The sequence below is a fragment of the Chiloscyllium punctatum genome, chromosome 23 (assembly GCF_047496795.1).
Source record: "Chiloscyllium punctatum isolate Juve2018m chromosome 23, sChiPun1.3, whole genome shotgun sequence".
In the NCBI taxonomy this organism is placed as follows: Eukaryota; Metazoa; Chordata; class Chondrichthyes; order Orectolobiformes; family Hemiscylliidae; genus Chiloscyllium; species Chiloscyllium punctatum.
In genome coordinates this window covers 82547263-82573459 of record NC_092761.1, presented here as the reverse complement: position 1 = coordinate 82573459, position 26197 = coordinate 82547263, and the positions used below count along the sequence as shown (strand labels likewise).

The following is a 26197-nucleotide window of genomic DNA, read 5'->3' as shown; positions in this document are numbered from 1 at the left end:
AACAGAAGGTTGAAGAAAGTTTTGATAAACCTGTTGAAAAATCTTGAGAGTTCATGAGAGAGAAGATGGAGAGTTGCTGTTTCTGTTGATGGAAGGGGCAATATCCAAAGGGACATATTCAAGGTGCCCATCCAAAAAAAATCAAAGTTAAAATGAAGAAAAGCACTTTTACACAGTGAATGAAGTGCATTGTTTGAAAAGTTGGTGCAGGCAATTATGGTTTTCAAGAGGGAATTGGATAAGTGCCTGAAAGGGAAAAAAAAAATTGCAGTGAAAGTGTAGAAGAGTGGACCTAACTAAATTGTTCTTGCAGAGAGTGGGCATGGACTCAACGGGCCAAATGGCCTCTTTCTGTGCTATAGCCAATATATGTTTTGGTTTCTATGAAAAATATTGTGGAGCATAGCCTTGGCTTTGTGAGAAAACAAACAAGGAAATCTCCAAAAATAAAATGCCAGTTATCAAAAAAAAGAAAAACACTAATTGAGATAAGCATGAACCAATTATATCTCCACATTGTCGTACCAAGAAAATCATGCAGGTATGATACAAAGCCAGAAATTAATTCTTGGGACAATGGCCATAATTCTCCCCAAATTGAGGAATGAAGTACAGTATCAGTTGACATGACAGACCGTTGTTGTGCAACTGCCCACTAAACTAATACTAACCCTCCCCCTCTCCCAGAATAATTTTGATGCAAATATGTAACCAGATGAATTTGCATGCTGCAGCAGTTATTGTATTTGGATGTTGCAGGTAGAGCTCTGGGAGCTGCGGCCGGTTATTCACCATAAGCATTCTGATCTGTTTAAAGAAATAAACCATTATCAAACTAAATGAATCTTTGACTGCAACCAGTCATTGAGAAAGACAGCTATTAGCTCTGTCATGAACAACAGTGTAGGAGAAAGCAGGAATAGTCATGGGGGGTGGGCATGGTGGGGGGGAGGGGGGAATGTCAGAAATACATTGCTACATGATAAGTCACAACCTTTCACTGGACCCCTACTTTTTGCACTTATATTGTGTGACTGAACATCCAAATTCAAGTGAAGAAGGATGTTTTGTTTTATTGTAAAATCCAGATTAAAACATACGAATAAAACTTGATGTAATTTATGAAAATGGTACCAAAAATACAATGGGTGGAATCTTAAAGGGACCTGAATAATGTGGGCTATGGCAGGAAATGTGCAGAACCACTCAATAAGTCCAACGAGGTCTATCTTGAATTTGGGAGCAACTCATTGCACCTTTTAAATAAACCTGAATGTTGGTGATTTGATTCTAGGTGGGCAGCTGCAAGTTGCCTGTCATATCAGATTATTGAGCATACCCAACCCACTAGTATCCTACTTCTCACTGCAAGCAAACGAGATGCCAAGTCTTCTCGAAATGGAATTCAGCAAAGGTACCTGCTGAGTCTCCACATTCAAGAGGGCATGATACAAGGCCACCAGCTACACGCCCCTCTCATCCACAGACATTGGCATCTAGTAATAGCCAAATGTCAGGACAGCTCTCTGCAGGACACTGAGGAAGTACAGAGCCGCATTGTAGAGTACACTGCAATTGTACTGAAAGGATTGCTACATCTCAAGGCTGTTGCTTGCTTTCTTAGAGGCTGCTAACTTAACATCTACCTGCATGCTCACAGTTTCCTTGCTATAGCTGTTAGTGAATTGATGCTAAAAGTACTGTCATATTGACAGGCTGTTTTGCACAGAGTATTTGTCTGTCCAGGAAGGTGTCGGATGGAGAGGAAACTATGGGACGTATTGTTGTACAGTGCACCAATATATCAGCCTAACACCAAAAACACGTGCCAACTGCCTGTGTGGCAAACACACTGCTCATTTATTCACCGGGATGGTCATGTCAGAAGGTGGGTGGGGTCTGGTGCAATCGAGGGGTAGCCGTAGTTTGTCTGGAGTTCCCAGTACAAATCACTCATAGGCACAGTCCAATGGCTTAGCCATGGTCAGTTCCACTTGGGCTAGACACAGTCACTCAGTGGTTAGCACTGCTGCCTCACAATGCCAGGGATCCGGGTTCAATTCCAGCCTTGAGCGACTATCTGTGTGGAATTTGCACATTCTCCCCGTGTCTGCATGGGTTTCTTCTGGGTGCTCCGGTTTCCTCCCACAGTCCAAAGATGTGCAGGTTAGGTGAATTGGCCATGCTAAATTGCCCATAGTGTTCAGGGATGCGTAGGTTAGGCGCATTAGACAGGGATAAATATAGGATAATAGGGTAGGAGAATGGGTCTGGTTGTGTTCTTCGGAGGGTCGGTGTGGACCTTTTGGGCCAGATAGCCTGATTCCACACTGTAGGTACTCTATGATGTTCAATTACGGCCCAGGGAATAGCCAATGGGCTGTCCTGAAGTGGCATCACAAGTGGTCAGAGGAATCATGTCAGAGGAACTCCAAAGTACCGGTCAGAGGCTTGGTCAGTAATGTCTAGAGACTGCTCGTCAAAATCAATGAGAGATCCAAGTGGGAACTGCCCTGGGGAGCCTGGTTGTTGAAGATGGTGCAGGGGAACACTGTAGAGATACTGGGGGCTCATTGACAAAAGGAGTGAGGCAGTCAAGAGTGAAGTTGAGTGACAGTGATAGGGAGAAACTTAAGATTTAGGAGCACACACAGAGACTGAAGCTGAATGGAAGTTGGAGACATGGCCCTCATTATCAGTGTGCAGCATACCTCTCTGACTGGAGGAATATGAGCAGCCTTCACCTGCAGGATATGGCATCACTGACTGCTCTCAGAACTCATGTTTTGTTTTTGCTGCTTCAGTTCCCAACATAGGTCATTGCCAGCAAGTGTCAGGCACCCAGCCACTGGTTCAATGTGGATCATTGGGGCTGCTCCCGAAGAAAGCGAAGGAGGATGTATGGGACCAGGACTGATGGAAACATGCTGCTATGGAGAATGAGAAGCACCCAGCTCAGGGAGAAGTCACCGTCGCATGGCCCCTCAGGATACACAGGAGTTGACAGCAGGGCCTGAGTCTTTTTGACTTGGACTCGACTTCTTGGGAGTGGGTGAGGTACAATGCGGGTGCAGGCTCCGTATCTTTCAGGACTTTGTGGTGGAACTATGCTGGATGCTGGAGTGGGACCTGAGTGGGAATCTGTCGTCTCCCAGTGGTTATGAAAGGACTTTAAACCTCCATGCAGCTGACTCCTTCCAGGGAGCAAGAGGTGATTTGTGTGGGACCACGCAAATGCAACAGGACAGCGACCAAAGGCACTTGTGCATTTTATTTTCTGATATTTTAGACAGCGCTACAGCGGTCAGTGGGATTCAGGAACATTTACTGCTCAGATATGGCACTGAGAGTTCTGTATTACAGTGCTGAGGAATTCATCAAAAGGAAGGGTTTTTTTTAATTTAATCTATTTATCTAATCAATCTATTCAGAGATGTTATTACATACTTCTGGAGCAGGTGAGACTTGAACCCAGACCTTTTGATCCAGGGTTAGGGACACTACCACTTCACGATAAGAGGGGGAATATTCCATTAATGTGCAGGTGGTCACTGTTTCCACTTCTTGGTGGGTTGTGCTCACTATCCTAGCAGCTGCTGTGACACTTACATCCTGGAGCACTCTTGGCTTCCTGTAGTGTTTGAGGCTCCTGGTGCCTTACAAGGCTGGTTAATGGGGGAATAAGGGATAAAATGAGGAATACATATTATTCTTAAGAATTGGACAGGTTTTAGTCTGTTCAATGCTGAAAGAAACTGAGCCAGACCACACAAACACTCCTATGACATCTGCACAACCCTATGAGTGATTGAGGAGTGTAGGTTCAATGCTGCCTGTGCTTTGACCAGGGCCATGGAAGAGCAGATGATGGAGTTGTTGAAGATGTGGTTTCATGCTTGAACCAGACTGGGGTGGGATGGAGGGGTGGGTGTGGGTGTGTGGTGGTGATTGGGAAGTGGAAACCTCCAGTATAGTGCACATCATCCCCGTGTGCCATGCTCTGCTCTATTGAAGCAGACAACGAGGCAATGCAATAGACCTTGAGGCACTGGGGAAATGGGAGGTGGATGAGGTTTTGTGGGGAGGACAAAGCTGGCCCTGTGCATGACAGAGTTCAGCTGCAGTGGGTACTAGCAGCTAGACAGAACCTGATTAACACCTAGTTTCAATGAAGGAGAACTGAAAGCAGGCATGCACGGAATGTAAAAGTATTGCTGAGTTATCTAGAATCTGGTTGGCATTGTGGCATAAATGGCAGCCTCTATTTTGTTTTGTCTATCTTCTCTTTTGTTGGCGGTGAAAGAAGTTCATCTTTGGAACTGTCCCATTGTTTCCCTCCTGGACAATGATAAGATGCTTTGTTGCCTTTGGTCAGTGTAGTGGTGACTTAGAGATGGTGGTTCAATAGAATTTATGGGCTCCTACTACATCTGGCTGAAAAAGTAGTCCTTAATTGAGTGTAGATAGCATCAACATCTTTCTCTGTTTGTCATGAGATGTGAGTATCGATGGCTGGCTGAAGGTTAGGAGTCAACCACATTTCTGTGGGTCCGAGAGTGTCATGCAAACCAGTCAAGGTGCTGGAAGATTTCCTTCTCCAAAGGACATTAGTGAGCCAGATGGGATTGTTTTCAACAGTAGTTACCATTTGACTAACTGTTGATTCCAGTTATTTTACTGAATTCAAATTCACCATCTGCAATGGTGGGATTCAAACTCACAGTCTTCCGACGTTACCCTGGGGGTCTGGATTACTCGCCCAGTGACATTACCACTACAACACCGCCTTCCCTCCTATTCTAGATACAGCCACGCAATCGCTATGTTTGGATATACAAAACCCTCTTGTCTGGGTCACCCACATGTGACATTTTATTCTGACGCAAACAACTTCAAGAAATCAACATTTATTTGATCTAAACAACTTGCTGCCTCAGTGTTTCGATGTCCAGTATCGACAAAAGGAGGGTCTCTGTCAGGACTCATGTAAATCCAATCCCATTCTAAGCCTGATGTCTCAGCTCACTGTCCAATGGAAAGCAACTTGGGGAAACAGAAGCTTGTCAACAGCACAAAACAGATGAGAGTGAATGGGCAACTCCTGCTAAACCTTGCCTGATTTTAACATCAATAGAAACCAGTTTCACCCTTAATGACATAATGTAGCAACAATATTCTGATTTCAAATCACGTAGCATCCTGGTTCAGTCCATATAACACCATGCTTGTCCAACCTACAATTCGGGTAGTATTCTCTTTTCAATGCATGCTGAGACCATGTGGGTATTCAGCACTGCTTTATACGCCGAACTCTGGTTCTTTAGTCACCATTCTCTGCATAAGTTAATGGAGGTGAAAATTTACAAGATTTGCAATGAAGTCAATTCAATATACCCCATTTAAAAAGCATCACTCTGAATTAAAATTACCTATTGATATCTACCACATCACATGTAGGTTTTAAACAAACATATGCTACATTTCAGTACCAAGAAAAGAAGTACTCTTCAATAGCTTATCTACAAAAGTAATCAATTTTAGTTCTAAGATCTAAGTTTGAACCCTGCCCAAGCTGACAGAAAAGATTTATTTACTCTGTTGGAAGCAATGGTCATATGGAAAATTATTTTGGTTAATCATAATCCAGGCATGGTCACTGCAAACTCAACAGTCGCTAATTCAGTCATTCAGATAACTCAAGTCATTCTATAATTTGCTATGTAAATTATGGTGTAACAACAAACTCCATTTCCTTCGTGATGCATGTTCCAAATTGGAATTTCCCTTACTTACAACCAATAGCTTTCCCTCTCTGATACCATTTTGAGCCTTGAAAATAGTTGTGATCATTTAGTAAGAACTGTATGTGCTCTGGTAGGGGAGAGAGGACAACATTTGTAACCCATAACTTCAAATAACAGCTCACGACCCCACTCAGGATCCTGACCACCAGTTTGGGGAACCCTGTTGTACACAATCCAGTTGGTGTATGGAATATCTTATTAAATTTATTTAAAGAGTGCTTCATTTAACTTCTGGCAGAATATCATTGGAAAATGGTGTTGATTTTCCTCCTGAGAGCAGTTATTGGAAATCTTACATTGAAAAGATGTATTTAGCTACTATGAAGTGCACCAGAAAAATTCATTAACGTTCAGATACGTTGAGATGTCAGAATAGACTTCATAATGTTTTGGTGAAAATTGAACAGGTATTCAGTCCATCGTCCATTCAGTGCCATCAATATCGTAGCATGAATCCAAGGCCAGACAGGTCTGTGACATGACATCATGACATGAGACATTCCCTCATAAAGACACCCATCTCACCTTCAGTCATTTGCTCCGGTTGTGATGGAATCAGTTAGTTATCTATTATAGACCCCTGACTATGTGTATCAGTCTGTAAGATTGTAACCAGCATTGTAAATACATTTCAAGATATCTGACTCAACAAACACACAGGTTCTGTGGTATACGCTACACAGGCTAACATATAGCAAACTATAAACTGCATCAAAGTACACGCTTAATCATCCAAACACACTTTCATAAGAGCAAGTAATATAAAGTTGAGAGGCTATCGGGCTAAGCAATGTTCACCATATCCTTCAAGCTGTGCAATCACATGCACCATTCTCCTTTGTAGCAATCTCTGTGGAGGAAAAAGTGGCGAAAGAAAATTCCAAATACTTTGGGATTTATTTCTACAACTTCCTGAGGCAATCCACAATTTGCATTTAGATAGCACCTGCAATGTAGTAAACTATTCCAAAATGCTTCACGAGATATTATCAAACAGAATTTGACACTGACCCACATTAAGGAGATTATAGGGCAGATGATTGAAGGCTTGGTGAAAGAGGTAGATGCTTTCTAAGCTTCAGAAGACATTGGGCTGCCATGGTAGATCGTCAGACGCATGTAAACTGACCAATACAGTTTCACACTTGCCTAAAATATAGCCTCCCCCAGCTGAGGAACTCTCCAAGATCTCATGCACTGATATTTCTATATCTTTGTACATTTGGGATTTTTATAACCTGAGCTTTCCAGCTATGCCTTTATCATTTTTCGTTCTCTTCCTGAACAACTCCACCTTTCTTCCTACAATCACTTTCTAAAACTGCCCCATTGACTTTTAATCACTTGTTTGGATATTTCTGCATGTGGCTTGTTGTCAAATTTTGTCTGATAAAGCTCCTGTAAAATGCTTTCAGATGTTCTACTATATTAAAGGCACTGCTTAAATGCAAATGTTTGTTGTTAATTTTACAGAACGAAGCGTAATGATCTCCATCCATCAGATGGTCCCAAAGGACTTTTCTTTCCAGATTATTTCTCACATCTTCTCTGCTGAAATTGTATCTATAAACAACTTTTGTCAATGTGACTCACTTCCACCAGCTCCATGGGGAGTCAATTCTTTACATTAATCATTAAAACATCAATAAAACAGGATTACCACCTTTTCTGATTTGCTTAACCTTGAGTGTGCATTTGTATTGAATGTTGTTCCGAGATTCAACTTGACTACTCCAATTTTTATCTGTCTAAGCTATTTTTCCTTCACAACTCGTGTGCTGAGTTATTTGTCCTTTTTGCATTTTTGCAAAGACCAAGTTTACTGTGCAACTAACAATATCACTCCATGGCTCTCCAATATTGTAAATATCCAAGTTCTAAAAAAAAACCCAATAAAATCTTGCCATCAAACATATGATATTATATAAACATGATTTACAGTAATGATGGCTTTTTCCTATTCTTAATTTTTCCTCTGGTCATTCTCAATTTTAGTGATAGGAAATTAGGTAGAGGCTGCTATTTAATTTGTTCTCCCACAGCTCATTCAAAAGTCTGCCTTAAATCTTTTTTTGTGGAGCTTGAGCTAGATATTATGGGTGGCATGCAGTGGTTAGCACTGCAGCCTCACAGCACCAGGATCCCAGGTTTGATTCCAGCCTCGGGTGACTGTCTGTGTGGAGTTTGCACGTTCTCCCCATGTCTGTGTGGGTTTCCTCCCACAGTCCAAAGATGTGCAGGTCAGGTGAATTGGCCATGCTATATTGCCCATAGTGCATTAGTCAGAGGGAAATGGGTTTGGGTGGATTAATCTTCAGGGGGTCAGTGTGGACTGGTTGAGCCGAAAGCCCTGTTTCCACACCGTAGAGAATCTAATCTAATTAAGATTTGTCACCTCCTAATGAATAAACTTCTCAAATACAATCCTAAAACACTCCAACAATTAAAAGTAAGCTTAAACTTTATCGATTGTCGAAGTTGCAAACTAAGGTGAATTTTTTAAGGCAAATTTTCGAAGGTGAACATTTTTTAAAAAAATTAATTTTATAACTTTCTTTCTTTATAAATGAATTTTAAATGGTAACTAAATTATGCAGATAAGCATTTTTGGAAATTGATTTCAGTCGATCTTTACGGGGATATGTAACTCCACGTTTAAAATAGTGCCTTTAATGAAGTAAACAGCTGAACTCACAAGGAGCTTTGCCAAAAAAAAAGATTCCAAGCAACTATTGATATAAAGCAAAGAACTGCTAATGTTGGAAATCTGAAACATAAATAGAATTGCTGGAGAGACTCAGTGCGTCTGACAGCATCAGTGGAGAGAGAAACAGAGTTAACATTTTGGAACTAGTGACCCTGCTTCAGACAATAAGACCATGATAAATTAGGACACCTAACCAATAGCTTCGCCAATCAGTTTCAATGAGGGCCTTAAAGGATGCATGTGATTAAGAATAGCAAAGGTTAGACAAAGAATTCCACTGCCAAACTGCTGAAGACGTAGCACCACAACGCTGGAAAAATTAATAGTTTATAACCCTTCTGTGTGTGGACCCCACACAAATATTGATAGAGTTCCATCTCCCTTTGGTCACACTGAATGTCTTATTGACATTGCAGGTTTAACAGAGATAACACATGGATAAACAATTGTTGTGACATGTTAATTGAAATCTATTGACCTCATTATAACCCAACTGGTTCCATAGGATCCTCTAATGAATTCCCAAAGTTCAGAGAAAGTACCATAAAAGCCATTGTCCTAAAATTTCAACTTTGTTATTAAGTTATGGCTAGTACTAATATTGACTGTTTTTCCATTGCCCTGAAGATCTGCATAAGACTGTAACAATATATAAGAAAGCAATTGAAATAACTATATGCGGTCCCGTATTCGATCAGCAAGTCACTCTTTATTCACACGTGCACAGTACATGGACCAGCTATCTCAGAGCCAGTCCCTGGAGGAATGAGAATCTCTGAGACTCCTGTTTCTACCTGTCAGCCAGGACTCCCTGATTGGCCTAGATTAACAGTCCCAGTCAGGGATCTCAGTCTCAATGAAATCTACCTGACCCTCATTCCAATCACTATAGCAAATTTATATCATTATTAAAAATTTCTGCAAGGTCACTTACTAAAGATTTCTCTGTCTGGTTGTTGACACACATGGAAACCAATTGTCCCATTTTAGATTCTCCAAATCAGAGTTTCAGCCTCTGTAGTGTTTTTTTCTATTCTGTGTACAGAGCAAGAATTCTCCTCAATTACTTAGAGTCAAAGAATGTTGATGTAATTTGATTACAGTCAAGATTCAGATATTCCCAAGTGCATGGAGAGTTACAGCCTAATAGAAATTCTGCACACCTTATCTGCGTAGGGCAAAGGTAAGCATGTCACTCTTATTCCAGATTGCCCATTGAGTTGCAAGATTACTTGGAGCTTCTTGGGAGGCATTTATCTGCTGGATGAAAGCAAAATACAGTGGATGCTGGAAATCTGAAAGAAACACAGAAATAATGCTGAAATTGAGCAGGTGTGGCAGCATCTGTGAGGATTAAAACCAAGTTAACATTTCAAGTCCGGGAATAAACTTCTGAAGGTGAGCCATACCGGACTTGAAACATTAACTCTGTTTCTCTCTTGACAGATGCTGCCAGACCTGCTGAGTTTCTCCAGCATTCCTCTGTCAGAGATAGGTCTAGATATTTTCTGTGATGTGGGGGTGCCGGTGTTGGACTGGGGTTGACAAGGTTAAAAGTCACACAACAGGTTATAGTCCAACAGTATTTATTTGGAAGTACTAGTTTTCAGAATGCTGCTCCTTCATCAGGTAACTAGTGGGGCAAGCTCATTAGACATGGAGTTATGAAAGACTTAACAGCAGTCTAGGTTTATTCAATATATTGTTTCAATTGCATGACACTGTGATATTTTACAATAAACTCTGTGTCTTATGATCCTGTCCTGATGAAGGAGCAGCACTCTGAATGTTAGTACTTCCAAATGTTTTACATCTTTGAAGCAGACAGGACAGAACTCAGGCCTCCTGGACCAGAGGTAGGAACACCCCTCATCAATGAAACATATCTAACCAATGAGCCAAGCTGATTAATTATTAATCACAAGTGCCCTGAAAGGTTATACAGGTTAAGTAGGTTTAGTATTAAATGACCTGGTCAGCCACCGATACTGAATCTGTTCCAATCTCCCATCATATTTCCATTATCCGAGATCCAAGTCAAATGCAAATGGATCCTGAAGTCCTCCTCTTTCCAAAGAGAACTACTACTGTGGTCATAACAGTGGCATGTCAAAGAAACACACTGGCTAAAATGGGGCTTTAAGAACCTTGAAAGGTTCTATATAAATACAAGTCTTTTTTTTAACCTTTGCATTGGACATTAGTGGCTTTAAGCCAGATGTACTGGATGGATGCACTGCCACTTTAACACAGACATAACAAAGGACTCAGTGCTTGTATTTGTTGGGAAGAAAATCAATTTCTTACTTTGTACGAATCTAATTTTGTTTCACATTTTATAGTTGGCATTTATTTGAAAACTATAATGTAAAACCTATTCCCAGCCATAAGTAAGGTTTTAACAAGGCCTCCAGTGAAAAAGCAATTGAGTTTAATTATGATTAGATTAGATTCCCTACAGTGTGGAAACAGGCCCTTCGGCCCAACCAGTCCACACCCACCCTCCGAAGAGTAACCCACCCAGACCCATTTCCCTCTGATCAATGCACCTAACACTATGGGCAATTTAGCATGACCAATTCACCTGAACTGCACATCTTTGGACTACAGGAGGAAACCAGAGCACACGGAGGAAACCCACACAGACACTGGAAGAATGTGCAAACTCCACACAGTCGCCCAAGGCTGGATTTGAACCCGGGTTCCTGGTGCTGTGAGGCAGCAGTGCTAACCACTGAGGCACAGTGCCAGCTGAAACTAGGCCCTCATTGAGTGAGTCATATAGGCCTTTTGGATTAAGTACTAAGTCACACCAAGTTGGCTAGTTTTATATGTTCCTAACCACTACTTACAAAAGAGTGCTGGAGTAAGGTGATTAAAGGAGATAAGGGGAGGAATGGAATGAAGTATTCTGTTGCTTTTCCTAAATTTTTTTTGTTGATTGTAGCTGAAGGCCCTCTCGGAATACGGATGACCTGTAGAAAACCTAGCATCTACTACCCTCAATGCTATTTCTCCCAGCTGAGCAAGGCACCTTGCCAACTGAGGACATCCCAGGGTGTGCCACAGAACTGTGCCATCTGCTGGGGCAGGACATGGGACCTGACAGGCTAGGTGGCCATCCTATCCCAGTGGCTGTCAAGTGACAACTGCACTAAACTTTTATGCAAGTAGCTGCGTCCAAAGATCCATTGGGAACCCGTGTGAGATCTCTTAATCTTCAGCCAACAAATGTAGCAAGGCAGTTAGCAGTATAATTTGTATCAGATCATATCATCTTGTTTCTGCGTGATAAGGTCAGCAATGTGGTCTAGGCAGTAGGCTTTGTCAGTACAGCTGGACTCCCTCAGATGTCATGACTCACTTAGGAAATTTCACTGATACCTCAGCCCCACATCATCGCAAAAGTTTAACCAGCTTGAGCAAAGTTCTCCAATTTTACTGTCTGATCATCTCAGGTTAACTAAAAATACTGATCAGGTTTCTGCACTTGATAGATATTACTGTCTATTCTGAAGACAGGAAAATAAAATATGAATTACCTTCTTATAATCTTGCTGGTTTAAACCCTCTTACCTTCCGAAACTTGTGTACACACACAAATGCAGACAGACAGAAATTGGCACCACAGAGGTGGGTGCATACATAATGAGATGAAGAGTGTAGAATTTCTTGAGATAATTTGCTAAGCTGACAGAAAAACCCTCCATGAAACTCCCTGAAATTGACTTAGCAGCTGACCTTTGGTCAAATTCAATTCTCAGTTTTTCTTCGGGAAATATTTTGACCGTCTTGCCTGTGAAATCATTTGATAGTTTGCATATCAGTCCCAATATCTGGATCTGGTGAACTGGCCTTAGGGAGGGCATCCAAATTTCTGAAAGAGATTTGAATCTCATTTGCGAGTGACTAGATTTCCTGGTACTGGAACTGCACTGTTCATATTATCACAGCCTACGTACATGAAAATAAATTAGTTCCAATTCACAAACATGTTGAAAGCTGATTAAAAGATATAAAATTCTCACGTGGACACAAAATATCCTGATAGTTCGACATGATTACAAGAATCCACCAGCTTGAATTATCCTAAATCAGAGACTTTTTGTCTACACATTTATTCATCACCTTGCTCCTCCTGTAGCCCAGTTTATATAATGAAACAATGATTTATGTGTTCCCCGTTCCATTTACATTAATATTCTATCTGTTGGTTTTTGTGGTTTATAGATTAATTCTTCGAAATAGGCTTGAGAACACAACTAGCTGCTTATTTCATGGATAACATAATGTCGATATACATTTTACCCAGAGGATTGGTCGTTGCAACTTGGCTGTAAAATTGTACTTTTGTTTTTAATTCAAATTTATAAAATGTTCCTATTTCCTCTACCAATAAATTAATTAGTCACATGAAAAAATGAATGGAAAATTCCAGACAATAGTCTCAAACATGAGAATGTAGTAGAGCATAATTCAAATATATTACTCCCTAATTCAACCATTCATGATTAAGGTAAAGCATTCAGCATCTAATGAAGACTTAAACTCAAGTAGACATCAAACAGACAGTAAAGAAATTCAAAAGTTTTTTTTAATTATTATTCCAGTTTTTAAAGGCAAGTTTATCCCCTAAATCTCTCTCCCCACCCCATTACAAGTAAACAACTAGATCTGTGGTCTAGGTTCTGGGACTGTGATGGGAAATTACAACATGGCTTGTTCCATGTTCTTGTCTTATCCAGATTCCTATTTGAATGAAGAAACAAAACTTAGTTTACTCACATTATACTTGAAGGACACATTTGTCTGTCGGGATCTTTTCTCTGCTAGGAGATCTTTGACAGTGTGCTTGACGCGGACTCCTTGATATACACGTTTAGAGTGTTCCGAGTGAACTGTTAAAATAAAAATAAAAATGAAGAGGAAAAGTTGCTTATGGAGGAACACAGCATTAACCTGAGACCCCAGTCTGCCCAAGCATCCTGCTGTGAATGACATTCAAAGTGAATGGCATCTAACATTTAAACATTAACAAAAAAATAAACAAATGTAATGCACATATACAAATGTAGGTTCAAGGAATTTGTTGAAGGGACCATTTAATAGTGCTGATCAGCACAGCTCCATACCAGATTGTTTCTCATCCAACTGCTCTTTCCAGAAAAGGGTCACAAAATAAAAATCAGGTGTGGAAAAGCTGGACAATGCTTCTGTATCCTTACCAAGGCCAGTTATAATGTCCCAAGCACTGCACAGACTGTAACAATGATATTCAACACTGAAGTAGGAAATTTACATGTTTGTCGGTAATTGCTGTCTACCTTTACATAGGTAAATGTATAGACAGAGGGACTTTTACCAATAAAATATACTTCAATTTCAGACCAATTCCAGACTTGCTGTCTGAATCTGACAAAATCTGAATGATGCTGAACAGAGGCCCCCAAGTCTCAATCCACATCAGGTTGGTAAGAAGGCAGGTTGCCTTACAAAATCTTTGGAAAATCCAATGGATATGCCAGGTATTAGCATGTCAACATTAAGATAGGATTAGCCCTTCTGCATCTACAAACATTTAAGCTTTCAATTGCTGGATCAAGAACTCTAGGCTCCAGTTACTTGACTGTAAAATGTCATGTTCAAAAGCACCTTTCATTTGCTATGAATGAGACAATAGATAGTAACAAGGGGGGTTGGTTGAGCCATATTTTAAGGTTTGTCAATTTCTTTTTGAGCCTCCTGTTTAACATTTACTTATCTGTCTGTAAGTTTTTATAATGGCACAATAATATGGACTTTCAGTAATTCATGTTATATAAATCTAACCTCCTTCCCACTGACATTCAATGCCCACAAATCCTCACATCCCATGAATAAACATAAAAATATTAGCTCAATTCTCTCCAGAAAAGACTGCTTACTGTTTTGAAAGTTCCATTTATTTAAGGACTGTGGTTTTTTTTGTTTCTATATCAGATTAAAAGAGATTTCCTGAGTCACCTGTCATGATACCATTGCAACAGTAGGTAGGAATATTATCCGTTTCAGTACAGATATAATCAGTGAGTAATAATTTGTGTAATATCCTATTTATAGATCTTCAGGTATAACACCAGAGAGAGTTTCTAGGCTAACATAAAATGTGAAATAGTTCTCCCACACATTACTAATGGAATGACACATTCCTAAAGGGAATTATTTGCAGAAATAATGAAAAATCAAAAATTTAGCAGAACCAACTTAAGTGAAAACGAATGACTAAAGTCATTTACTAACTTTTGATGAAGTTAGCTTGTATGATTTATATTTTATGAACATACTAATGTAGGAATTAGCTGTAAAAATAGGCCATTCATCTACTCTGAACTGTTCTGCCATTCAGTAAGTTCATGGCTGATCTGCTTGTGTTCCAACTTCCACATTTCCTGATAACATTTGATTAACTACCTAGAAAGAATCTATCAATCTCCGCACTAAAGCCAATCAATGGCCCTGCCTCCACCACCTCTGAGAAAGAGACGCCTAAAGTTGCATAACCCTTTGAGAGAAAGAAAAAATCGCCTCATTTCTATCCTAAAATGGTATCCCCCAGTTTTAAAATGCTGTCCTTACTTTAAGGCTCACCCACAAGAGCAAACATCTTTTCACCTATTCAAGACCATTCAGGATCTTATGGACTTCCATCAAATCATTCCTCACTCTTCTAAGGTCCAGTGGAAAGAAGTCCAACTTGTCCAATCTATCCTCAAAAGTCCAGATGCAATTTCAGGTATCAATCTACAAAACCTCCTCTGAACTGTGTTCAATGTATTTACAACCTTCCTCAAACAAGGAACCCAAAACTAACCACAGTTTTCAAGATGTGTTCTTACCTATGCTCAATAAAGCTGAAGCATTATAGCTTAGTTTGATGTTCAATTCCTCTCCTAATGAAGGATAGCATTCCATTAACCTTACTAATCACTTCCTGTACCATCATACTAACTTCTTGTGACTTAGCGTCTGGGCACTAAGAAATATGTAGAGTCCAACTTGAACTGTGCAAGGAGAGGGGTTTTGAGGGGATTAAAATCCTGACCACAAGGAATAAAACTTTTGAAGTGGGAGTTTTTTGTGTGTGAAAGAATGTCCGATCAGAGAGGTGCAATATCATTTCCAGTTATGGCTCAGATGGTGATTCCTTCACCTGAAAATCAGAAGGTTGTTTGTTTGAAGGCCCACTGTCAAGACTTGAGTTCAAACACGTCGACACGTTCTCTGATTTGGAGAATGTTTGAACGTGACTTTAAACTGAGGCCCCATTTATCTACTCTCAGGTGAATACAGAAGATTCAATGTCATTATTTTTTTAAAAAAGCAGGTCGACTGTCCTGTTTGATATTTATACCATAGCCACCACAATGAACAAATAGAATTATCACATCGCTATTTGTTGGAGCTTGCAAGTTGGCAATAAAAAGTTCTTATATTACATTAAGCTATTGGACTTCAAATTTACTTAATACAATACAAAGTGCATTGAGACACCTTGAGGACATTTACAGTTCTATATAAATGCAAGGCTTTATTTGACACATTTGTTTTTTGATAGTTATGACATTAGTTAAATACTGGGCTGAAAGTCTGATTCACTGGTGTTTTTTTAGGAAGGAAATTGAACATCCTTAGTTAGTCTGACCTGCACATGATCAATTGTTAATTGCTTTCTGAAACAATCTAGTGGCACATCTAGTTGTACAGAGTGGGGAAACAAATAAGCTGAAATAAATGGCCTTTCCATTAAGATAATACCTGCAGATAATTGGATAGGTATGATGTACCTTTTTTTTCAATTTTTACCCATCCTTGGGATGTGGGCATCATTGGCAAAGTCAGCACTTATTGCTCATCTCTTACTTTTTTTCTTTATTTCTCTAGTGTGTATATAAGATTTGTACCTAGGTCCCTAAGATGGTGCCATGTGAAGCAACATTGTAAACTGCACTTTTGTACTTGAGTACCTGTGACAATAAACCTAAGTCTAATTCTAATCCTAATAATTTGCCTTGAGAAAGGGGTGGTGAGCTGCTCACATCACAGTCTTCATGACTTAGGTACATCCACAGTGCCTAGAGGGATATTTAAGTTTTTGACCCAGTAACAGTGAAAGAAAGTTGATATAGTTGCAAGTCAGGCCGGTGGATGTTAACTGACTGACAATTATACAGATTATAAGGAACCTATTTTGATTGTGGAGATAGCTCTTAGCTGTTTAAGATACTGGAGTCACAATTCATTTTAACAGAGACAATTAAAGAGAGTAATTTTAACTGACAGCACAACCCAAGTAGTGAACTTGCTAAAGGCAATGCAAGTTTCAGCGAATAGTGAGAATCGTGTACTAGCTATATTGTAATTACACAGGACAATAAAAGTTTAATACTATGATACAGTAATTGAAGTGTAATTGTAAAGAGATGAAGGGAATGCAAATAAAACTTGATCAAAGGCCAATGATCAAATGATTATATTTGACATATTATTGCCCTGAATGAACAACAATTGGGGATTACTGAAAACAATAAGGTTATTTGGTAAAATTGGAGTCCTACTGATGTCGGGAGAAATCTAAATAAATATGCAAGATTGTAAGTAATATAGTGAATATACAGTTAGAGCACTACTTCTCAGTAAATAAACACTTTAAACTGAACTTAGATTTGTTGTTAGGAAGGACTGCTTCACACAAGCAATTCTACAGGAACAAGTTGACTACTGTCAGTGATTTCCTCTAATGATGGCCTTCCTCATCTGTGTTTATCTTACATCTTGAATACTTAAACTGTAACATTCTTTAATCACTCACTGTCCGTCATTGCTCATTCAACATTCCTCTTGAGGAGGTGAAGGTGAGCCATTTTCCTGAATAAAATGGAATGGCATGCTGGGCCAATTGAATTGCATTGGTGTGGATTTGGAGTCAGATACAGGCCAGGGTAAGGACAAGTGCTTTCCACTCATAAAAGGTGTTAAGAGACAAGATAAGTTTTCAACAAGTCAGCATTTCCACAATCATCATCTCTGACAGTTATTATTTAATTATAGATATATTTAATTAGCTGACTTTAAAATTCACTGACTGTAGTGGAATTTGAACTCATCTTGGTTGAGTTTATGTCTAGACCTCTGAATTGCTAGCAATATAACCACTATGCCATTATACCACAATCTGTTAGCACTTAAAGCAAAGCATAGGTGAGATATTGTGAAGATAATTGCTAAACTTTGGGATTAACAGTACCTTTTAATGGTGTCTTTATATTTTAAATGGCAGAAGATTACCAGATAGTTTTCATTGCCAGCTAACTCAGAATCCTACACCACTCTGAACTAAGTATTAATAGTACAAAATCAATTATCAATCCAAAACAGTGCTGAGCTAGATAGTTCAGGAAATAAAACTTTCTCAAAGGAAGACTGGTTCACTATTCCATCATCAATTGTCAAAAAGGTCTACCCTGAAACATGAAGGATGGCTATAGTCTGTTGTCCAAAAGCTATCTATCGGACTCAAATTGGAAAGCAATTTATATAATGGCCAAATCCTTTAGTCTCTGATGATTCAAAGACTAGACATACAACCCTACATGATTCGTAATACAGGGACCTACTTGGCATTGCCTGGAAAATTTAAACTTCAAATGGCAATGACCCAACTCATAGGAAATTCATGGTGTCTTTGATTCTGTGTAGAGTTGGAAGTCTCAAACAGCTCTGGGATACTGACTGGGATGATACTTGGGCTAAGTTTTAATCTGTCTAACTCCCGGATAAATAAATAACTAAATCTTTAAATTAACCCCTAGCTCCATCAACCCCTGCTCCACAATTATAGTCCCTATACTCCACGAGCATCCAATTACCCCACTAACCACTCAATTTACAAGAATGGTTCCAGGAATGAGAAACTTCAGTGAAGTTGGGACTGTTCTTCTTGGACAGAAGAAAGCTGAGAGGATGTCTGATAGAGACTTTCGAAATCATGAGTGGGCTAGATTGAGTAGATATGGCGAAACAGTTCCTGGTCAGAAAAAGAAATGAGAGGGTATGGATCTAAAGTATTGTTCAAAATAAGGAAGGGTGATGCAAGAAAAGACTTTGTCACACAGTGTAGGATGCAGAATGCACTACCTTGAGAAGTGGTGGAGTTGGGCTCAGTTGAGGCATACAAGAAAGCATTGGACAATTATTTAAATAGAAATAACCCAAAGATGTATAGGTTAGGGAAAGGGAAATGGTCCATAGCATCCAAGTATGTGCAGGCTAGATGAATTAGCCAAGGTAAATGCGGGGTTACGGGGATACAGTAGGGTCTAGGTTGGTTACTCTTCAGATGATTGGTGCCGACTCGACAGGCTAGATGGCCTCTTTTCAATTCATAGGGATTCTACGATTCTAGAAATAATGTTCAATGGTATGGGGAGAAAGCAGGTGATTGGCCTTAGGCAATAAAACCAATTCAGGTTTAATGGGCTGACTGGCCTCCTTCCACATAGTAACACTCACAACGAAAAATACTTCATCACAGCTGGAAGTGCTGCCCATTGGATTTGACATCAAACTGAGATCCTGATTGTCCTCTCAGGTGGATAAGGAAGAGTCCGTGACACTGTTTTGACAGACAGCAGCAGGTTCTCCCTATGTCCTGACCAATATTTATGCATCAACCAACATCACTGAAACAGGTGAGGCTGGTCTTTTATTTAAATGCTGTTTGTGGGAGTGTGCTGCCTTCTTATTGCTGAAAGTATTCTAAAAGTGTACATCCAAAGTATTTCATTGCATACAAAGTACTTTTGGACATCCTGAGATTGTGAGTAGTCCTTTATATTTGCAAGTATTTCTTATTTTTGAAAAGCAAGATCACAAAACAGTCACAAAAAAGTCATCACGGATTTCAAAAGAAAAGGTTTTGCTTGGCCAACATTATTGAGTTCTTTGAAATAGAAAATCCATACAAAGTTAAAATAGTAGAACTGATTCACTTGGACCTTTAAGAGCCCTTTAGTTGATTTGATTTATAGTTGTCACATGTATCTCAGTACGGTGAAAATTTTGGTTTATGAGGAGTATGGCCAGATCATAACAAGCAAGAACATACAGATCAGTGGGTGCTTAGACTGAGTGAGGCAGACAAGGTTACAACTGCACACGAGGTGCACAAAAGCAAGGTCAACATTAGATTTGAAATTAGAGAAGTCCATTCAACAATCTAATAACAACAGGGAAGAAGATGTTCTTGAACCTGTTGGTGCATGCATATCAAGCTTCTGTATCTTCTGCCTTTACAAACATATATAACAGCTTTGTGACTTAGGTCAGAATATGTAAGCTGTGAAAGGGAAGAGACCAATTGGAATAGGACTGGATAGAGTCAGGAAATCGTAAAGGCATGAATGGCCATATCAGTAATACAGTGCTATCAAGCAGCATATGCTCAGCAATTAGCTGCTCACTCAGCTCAGTTTGGGTTCTGTCAGGGCCAAGCTTCTCCTGACCTCATTACAGTCTTGTTTCAAACAAGGATAAAAGAGCTGAACTCCAGAGGTGAAGGATAATGACAGTGCTGCCCTTGTTGTCAAAGCAGCATTTGACCAAGTGTGGTATCTTGGGTGCTAGCAAAACTAGAGTCACTGAAAATCAGAGGGACAGACTCTCCCAGGACTAAGAAACACTCTTTAATTGTTGGAGGTCAGTCATTTCAGCTCCAGGACTCTCTGCAAGAATTTTGCAGGCTGCGGCCATAAGCCCAACCATCTTCAGCTGCTTCATTAATAATCTTCCCTATATCATAAGGTCACACGTAGGAATGTCACAATGTTCAGCATAGTTTATAACAGCTCATTATTCATTAGTGACAGCACAGTGTCTCACAGCACCCAAGGGCCTAAGTTCAATTCTAGTCTTGAATGACTGTCTATGTGGAGTTTGCACATTCTCCTTGTGTCTGCATGGGTTTCTGCCAGGTGCTCCAATTGCCAAAGATGTGCAGGTTAAATGGATTAGCCATGCTAAATTGCTCCGTCGTGCAGGCAATGGGAGAGGCAATAGCCTAATGGTATTATCACTGGGCTGTTAATCTAGAGACCCATGTATAATGTTGTGGGGCTCAGATTCAAATCCCACCAGCTGGTGGAATTTGAATTCAATAAAAATTTGGAATTAGGAGTCTCATAATGACTGTGAAACCATTGTTAATTGTCAGGAAAAACCCACCTGGTTCACTAATGTCCTTTAGGGAAGTAAATTGTCATTCTTATCTTGTCTGGCCTACATGTAACTCTAACATGGGGTAAAGGTCCGAACATGTCAACTCCCCCTCCCATTCTGCTGAGGATATGCAAGTCCTGGGCCTCCTCCACCGCCACTCCTTTACCACCAGACGCCCGGAGAAAGAACACCTCATCTTCCACCTCAGGAACCTCCAACCCCATGGCATCAATTTGCACTTCACCAGTTTCCTCATTTCCCCTCACCCCACCTTACCCCAGTTCCCACCTCCCAGCTCAGCACCATCCTCATAGGTCAATCTTCCTTCCCACGTATCCGCTCCATCCTCCTCTCTGACCTATCACCTTTACACCCACCTCCAACCACCTATTGCACTCTCAGCTACCTTCTCCCCAGCCCCACCCCCTCTAATTTATCTCTTCACCCCCGAGGCTCCCAGCCTCATTCCTGATGAATGGCTCCGACCCAAAATGTTGATCTTCCTGCTTCTCGGATGCTGCCTGACCTGCTTTTCCAGCACCACCCTAATCTTGACTCTAATCTCCAGCATCTGCAGTATGCACGTCTGCCTTTACTTTTTAATGACTGAATAATCCATTTTGAAGTTGCTGAGTGTGGGATAAGCATTGTCCAGGACACCAAGGATAGTGCCCCTGCAATACTTCCAAATTGTACCATAGGGTCATATACATTCACCCAAGCAGGCAGATCAGATCTTGATTTAACATTTCATCCAAAATACAACTCTGACAGTGCTTATGACAGTGTGATAATCAGCACTGCATTGCAGACAATAAATTTATGATCAGTTACTGCTGACTGTCATTAAATACTGCAACCATTACAGCGCACATACACCTGAAGATTAAAGGAATCACCAGTGAATCAAACACAAATAATATATTTTCACATCTGCTTTGGAAATAACGTTATAGCCTATAGCACCACGTAATTTTACTGAGGTTTCTGAACCATTGTATTGTGACATTGGTATATATCAAAGAAAGGAGTCTCAAAGAGGGGACAGATCAAGGAAGCATATGTTTGGAAGTGTTATTATATGAATTTTGAATCTGCCAATTGTGCAATGTAACCACTCACTCTTGCACAAAGCAGCCTTTAAAGCCAGTGTGCAGTGAACCTGTTGCAGTTAACCACCACCTGCACCTGGGGGTTATTTGTAAAGATCTCTATTCAAATATCAGGTAAACCTGATGGCTGCTGTTAAATGGATCAGAGGAACAAAAGGAAGAGTGTTTCCGGAGAATCGCGTTGACCGAGAATGAGATTTGCTTGTGTTGGTAAGAGGAAAGTAAACAGCAAATACAAAGCAAGCTCTGTCCGAATACAGCCATACCACAAATTTGTTGCTTCATTATCTATACCTTCCTGTTCCCTTAATGAGTGTGTGTGTGCTTTTATTGTTTTGTACTCAATTTTCCTTTGTTTTCTCAAACATAGATTATTTCCCTTATGGCCATACAAGATGATACAATAACCTAGGTTTTCTGTTGGGACTCATTGGGAATCCTGAGCTTGATATCAAAGATCCTCAGCCCTCACTTTCCCATCATCTTTATATTTCAGCAGACCATCTGTGGAGCCACAGTTTCACAGTTATCACACTCAATGACTTCATAGAATCATAGAGCCAATCAGCACAGAAACACAGACCATTTGGTCCAACAGGTCCATGCCAACTATAATCCCAAACTAAACTAGTTCCAGCTGCCTACTCCTGGCCCATACCCCTCCAAACCGTTCCTATTCATATACTTATCCAAATGTCTTTTAAACATTGTAATTATATCCGCATCCATTGCTGCTGCTGGAAGTTCATCGAACCACCCACTGTGTAAAAAAAATCTCTCTCCTCTCACCTTTAAAACGTGCCTCCTGGTCTTGAAATTCCCCACATTTTGAAGTATTTCAGACTTCATTCTTTCTTAATGCGAACTATAGGAATATAGAAGCAGGTGTTGGCTGTTCAGCCTCTCGAGCCTACTCCAACATTTTGGATTGTGGTTGATCAATTACCATAAGGCCACATTCTCCAGAACCATTGATATCTTTAGTGATGAGAACAAGGAGCGTTTTCTCGATCCTTTATAACCTGCTGATTGAATTACGTTTGCTGAAAGTGTTTCCTTTCCCCAAATCAAGTGGCGTCACCAAATTTTATTGATATGCCATTTGTCACAAAAAGGAACTAACATTGTCTCATGTTCCACAAAAAAGAGGAAATTCAGTACTTTGTGCATTCTGAAGGTTAGGAGAAAGTGCGGACTGCAGATGCTGAAGATCAGAGTCAAGAGTGTAGTGCTGGAAAAGCACAGCAGGTCAGGCAGCATCCAAGGAGCAGGAGAATTGACATTTTGGACATAAGCCCTTCATCATTCCTGACCTACTGTGCTTTTCCAGCACTCAACAGTGCTCAACAGCACAATAGGTCAGGAATGATGAAGGGCTTATGCCTGAAATGTCAATTCTCCTGCTCCTTGGATGCTGCCTGACCTGCTGTGCTTTTCCAGTACTACATTCTGAAGGTTAATCTTCATTCACTTATTTTTTGGAAACAGAAAATTTGCACAGTGCTCACTTTCAAGGAATTAATTTCTACCTTATTTTCACAAACAAAATTAGCTATTAACAGACTGAGCCCTAACAAGTCCAAAGTTCTGCTGTTGAATATAAGCTGTACATGAAACTCACCAAAAACAAAGTTTGCATTTATATAATGTCATTTGCATCCTCAGCATATTACAAAGCGCTTCATAACGATTGATTTTTTTTTATAAAGTGAAGTCACTTTGTTATCTCTTCCAGCAGGATCCCACAGAGTGAAAGCATAAATGACCAGCTAAACCGTTGTGGGTGAAGGGAACACTCAGCAAGTGTGACAGCATCTATATAGAGAAAGCAGAGTTAATGTTTGGGTCCAGTGACCATTCTTCAGAACTGGAATACAGTAGACTAGATTGAGTGAAGTGCTGGTAAATTGCTGCATCACCTGTAAGGTATATCTGGAGCTTTAGATTGGGAGGAAGCAAACAAACAGGTGTACACCTTCTGCAGTTGCATGGGAAAGTGCCATGGAGGTGTTGGGAATGAAGAACGAGTGAAACAGGATGTTAGAGGAAACGGTCACTGTGGAAGGCCGACAAGGGAGGGGAGGGGAATATGTGTCTAGCAATGGCAGAAATGATGCCTAATGATCCTTTGGATGTAGATGCTACTGGAGAATAGGAAGTGAGGACCAGAGGATCCTATTGTTGTTGTGGGAGGGAAAAGAAAGGGTTAAGGCTGAAGTAAGGGAAATAGGTCCCACACAGTTGATGGCCCTTTCACCCATTGTAATGGCAATCCTCAGTTGAGGAAGAAGGTGGATATTTCTGAAGCTCTCGAGTAGAAGTTAGTGTCATCAGAATAGATGTGATGGAGAAACTGAGTCTTTACAGGATGCAAGATATGAGGATGTATACTCAAAAACTGTGGGAGACGGTGGGTTTGTAGTGGACATAGTTGGCCCTATTATCCCCAGAAATGGAAACAGAGATGTGAAGGAAGGGAAGGGTGGAATCAGAGATGGATCAGGTAAGGTGAGGGTTCTGAAGAAGGATCTTTGGACCTGAAATATTAACTCTGCTTTCTGTCCACAGATGCTGCCAGACCTGCTGTGTTTCCCCAGCTATTTTTGTTTATGTTAGGAGCTGATTAACTTAGTTGACTGACTGCTGCTTTATAATGTACAGTGATGCCAACAGCATTTGTTCAATTGCTGTTGCGGTCAACATGAAGGCCCCACTTTCTTGAGCACACCTCTCATCTGAGACATGGTAACCCTGAGGTTAAACTAACACCAGTTGACTCTCTATTGTGACTTTTATTCAATGTCAAATCTATTGTGACTTTTGTGACTTTTATTGAATGTCAAATCAGATATAGAAAGTGAAATAAAGAGAATGAATGATGGTTGAATTAAAAAGGTGGAAAGAAGATATAGGGAAAATAAGAAGAAAATCAAGGTCTGAAAATTTGACATTTGTTACTTCTTCAAAAACAATTCATCACCTGAAGTATTGAGAATTAAAAATGTTATTTGGACAAGAGAAGTGAATTAGCAATCATTAATATTTGCCACATCATTTAAAGGATGTTATATCATTGCATACATAACAGCATTCTGTCACAAGTTTAATCAGCAATTAATTGCAAATATAGCAACTTAATGAAACTCACTGGGCAGTTGATGATGAGGTGCTGTTTTTGTAAAGCTAAAGGCAGAGCAGCATAAATTAGCCAGCACCTTGTAGACACTCACAACGTTTGAGGTAGCTCTTCCTCACTACAAGTTGTTAGCTGATTTTAAAATTAATACAGGTGTGTTTCAATCACATGCTGTTATTTATTCACCAAATTCTGATCCAAAATTGCCACCATTGAGCCAAGATGATATAACACTAAAACCCCATACACTTTGCAAAGTAACAGCTTAGAATGAAAATCCTGTCATTGCATTACAAGAAGTTTCAAAACAGCCTGAGTTTCTGGAATTTTCAATTGGATCATGAGACCGAAGAAACACTGTTGTGACTTTTTAAGAGGATGAAACTACATTATAATCAATATGAATGCCTAAATGGTCTGACATTTCTTCTAATATCACAATCTTTGCAACAATAAATCATAGCTGAAAATGTGTTGCTGGAAAAGCGCAGCAGGTCAGGCAGCATCCAAGGAGCAGGGGAATCGACATTTCGGGCATGAGCCCTTCTTCAGGAATGAGGAAAGTGTGTCCAGCAGGCTAAGATAAAAGGTAGGGAGGAGGGACTTGGGGGAGGGGTGTTGGAAATGCAATAGGTGGATGGAGATCAAGGTGAGGGTGATAGGCCGGAGTGGGGTGGGGGCGGAGAGGTCAGGAAGAAGATTGCAGGTTAGGAAGGCGGTGCTGAGTTCGAGGGATTTGACTGAGACAAGGTGGGGGGAGGGGAAATGAGGAAACTGGAGAAATCTGAGTTCATCCCTTGTGGTTGGAGGGTTCCTAGGCGGAAGATGAGGCGCTCTTCCTCCAACCATCGTGTTGCTATGGTCTGGCGATGGAGGAGTCCAAGGACCTGCATGTCCTTGGTGGAGTGGGAGGGGGAGTTGAAGTGTTGAGCTACGGGGTGGTTGGGTTGGTTGGTCCGGGTGTCCCAGAGGTGTTCTCTGAAACGTTCCCCACGAAGAGGTTGAACAGTTCATCCACTTTACCAACACCTTCCACTCTGACCTCAAATTCACCTGGACCGTCTCAGACTCCTCCCTCCCCTTCCTAGACCATTCCATTTCTATCTCTGGCGACCGAATCAACACGGACATTTATTATAAACCAACCGACTCCCACAGCTACCTAGACTACACCTCCTCCCACCCT

At 40.4% G+C, this 26197-nt stretch overlaps 1 protein-coding gene across 1 annotated transcript in view; it reads right to left on the bottom strand.

Moving 5' to 3' along the window:
- Window positions 1-26197, bottom strand: part of LOC140494001 (POU domain class 2-associating factor 2-like) — a 48320-nt gene that overhangs the window by 13155 nt on the left and 8968 nt on the right. Inside the window, exon 2 of the mRNA XM_072592932.1 lies at window positions 13297-13409. Within this exon, the coding sequence (XP_072449033.1) occupies window positions 13297-13409 (113 nt within the window). The remainder of the gene's footprint in view (window positions 1-13296; window positions 13410-26197) is intronic.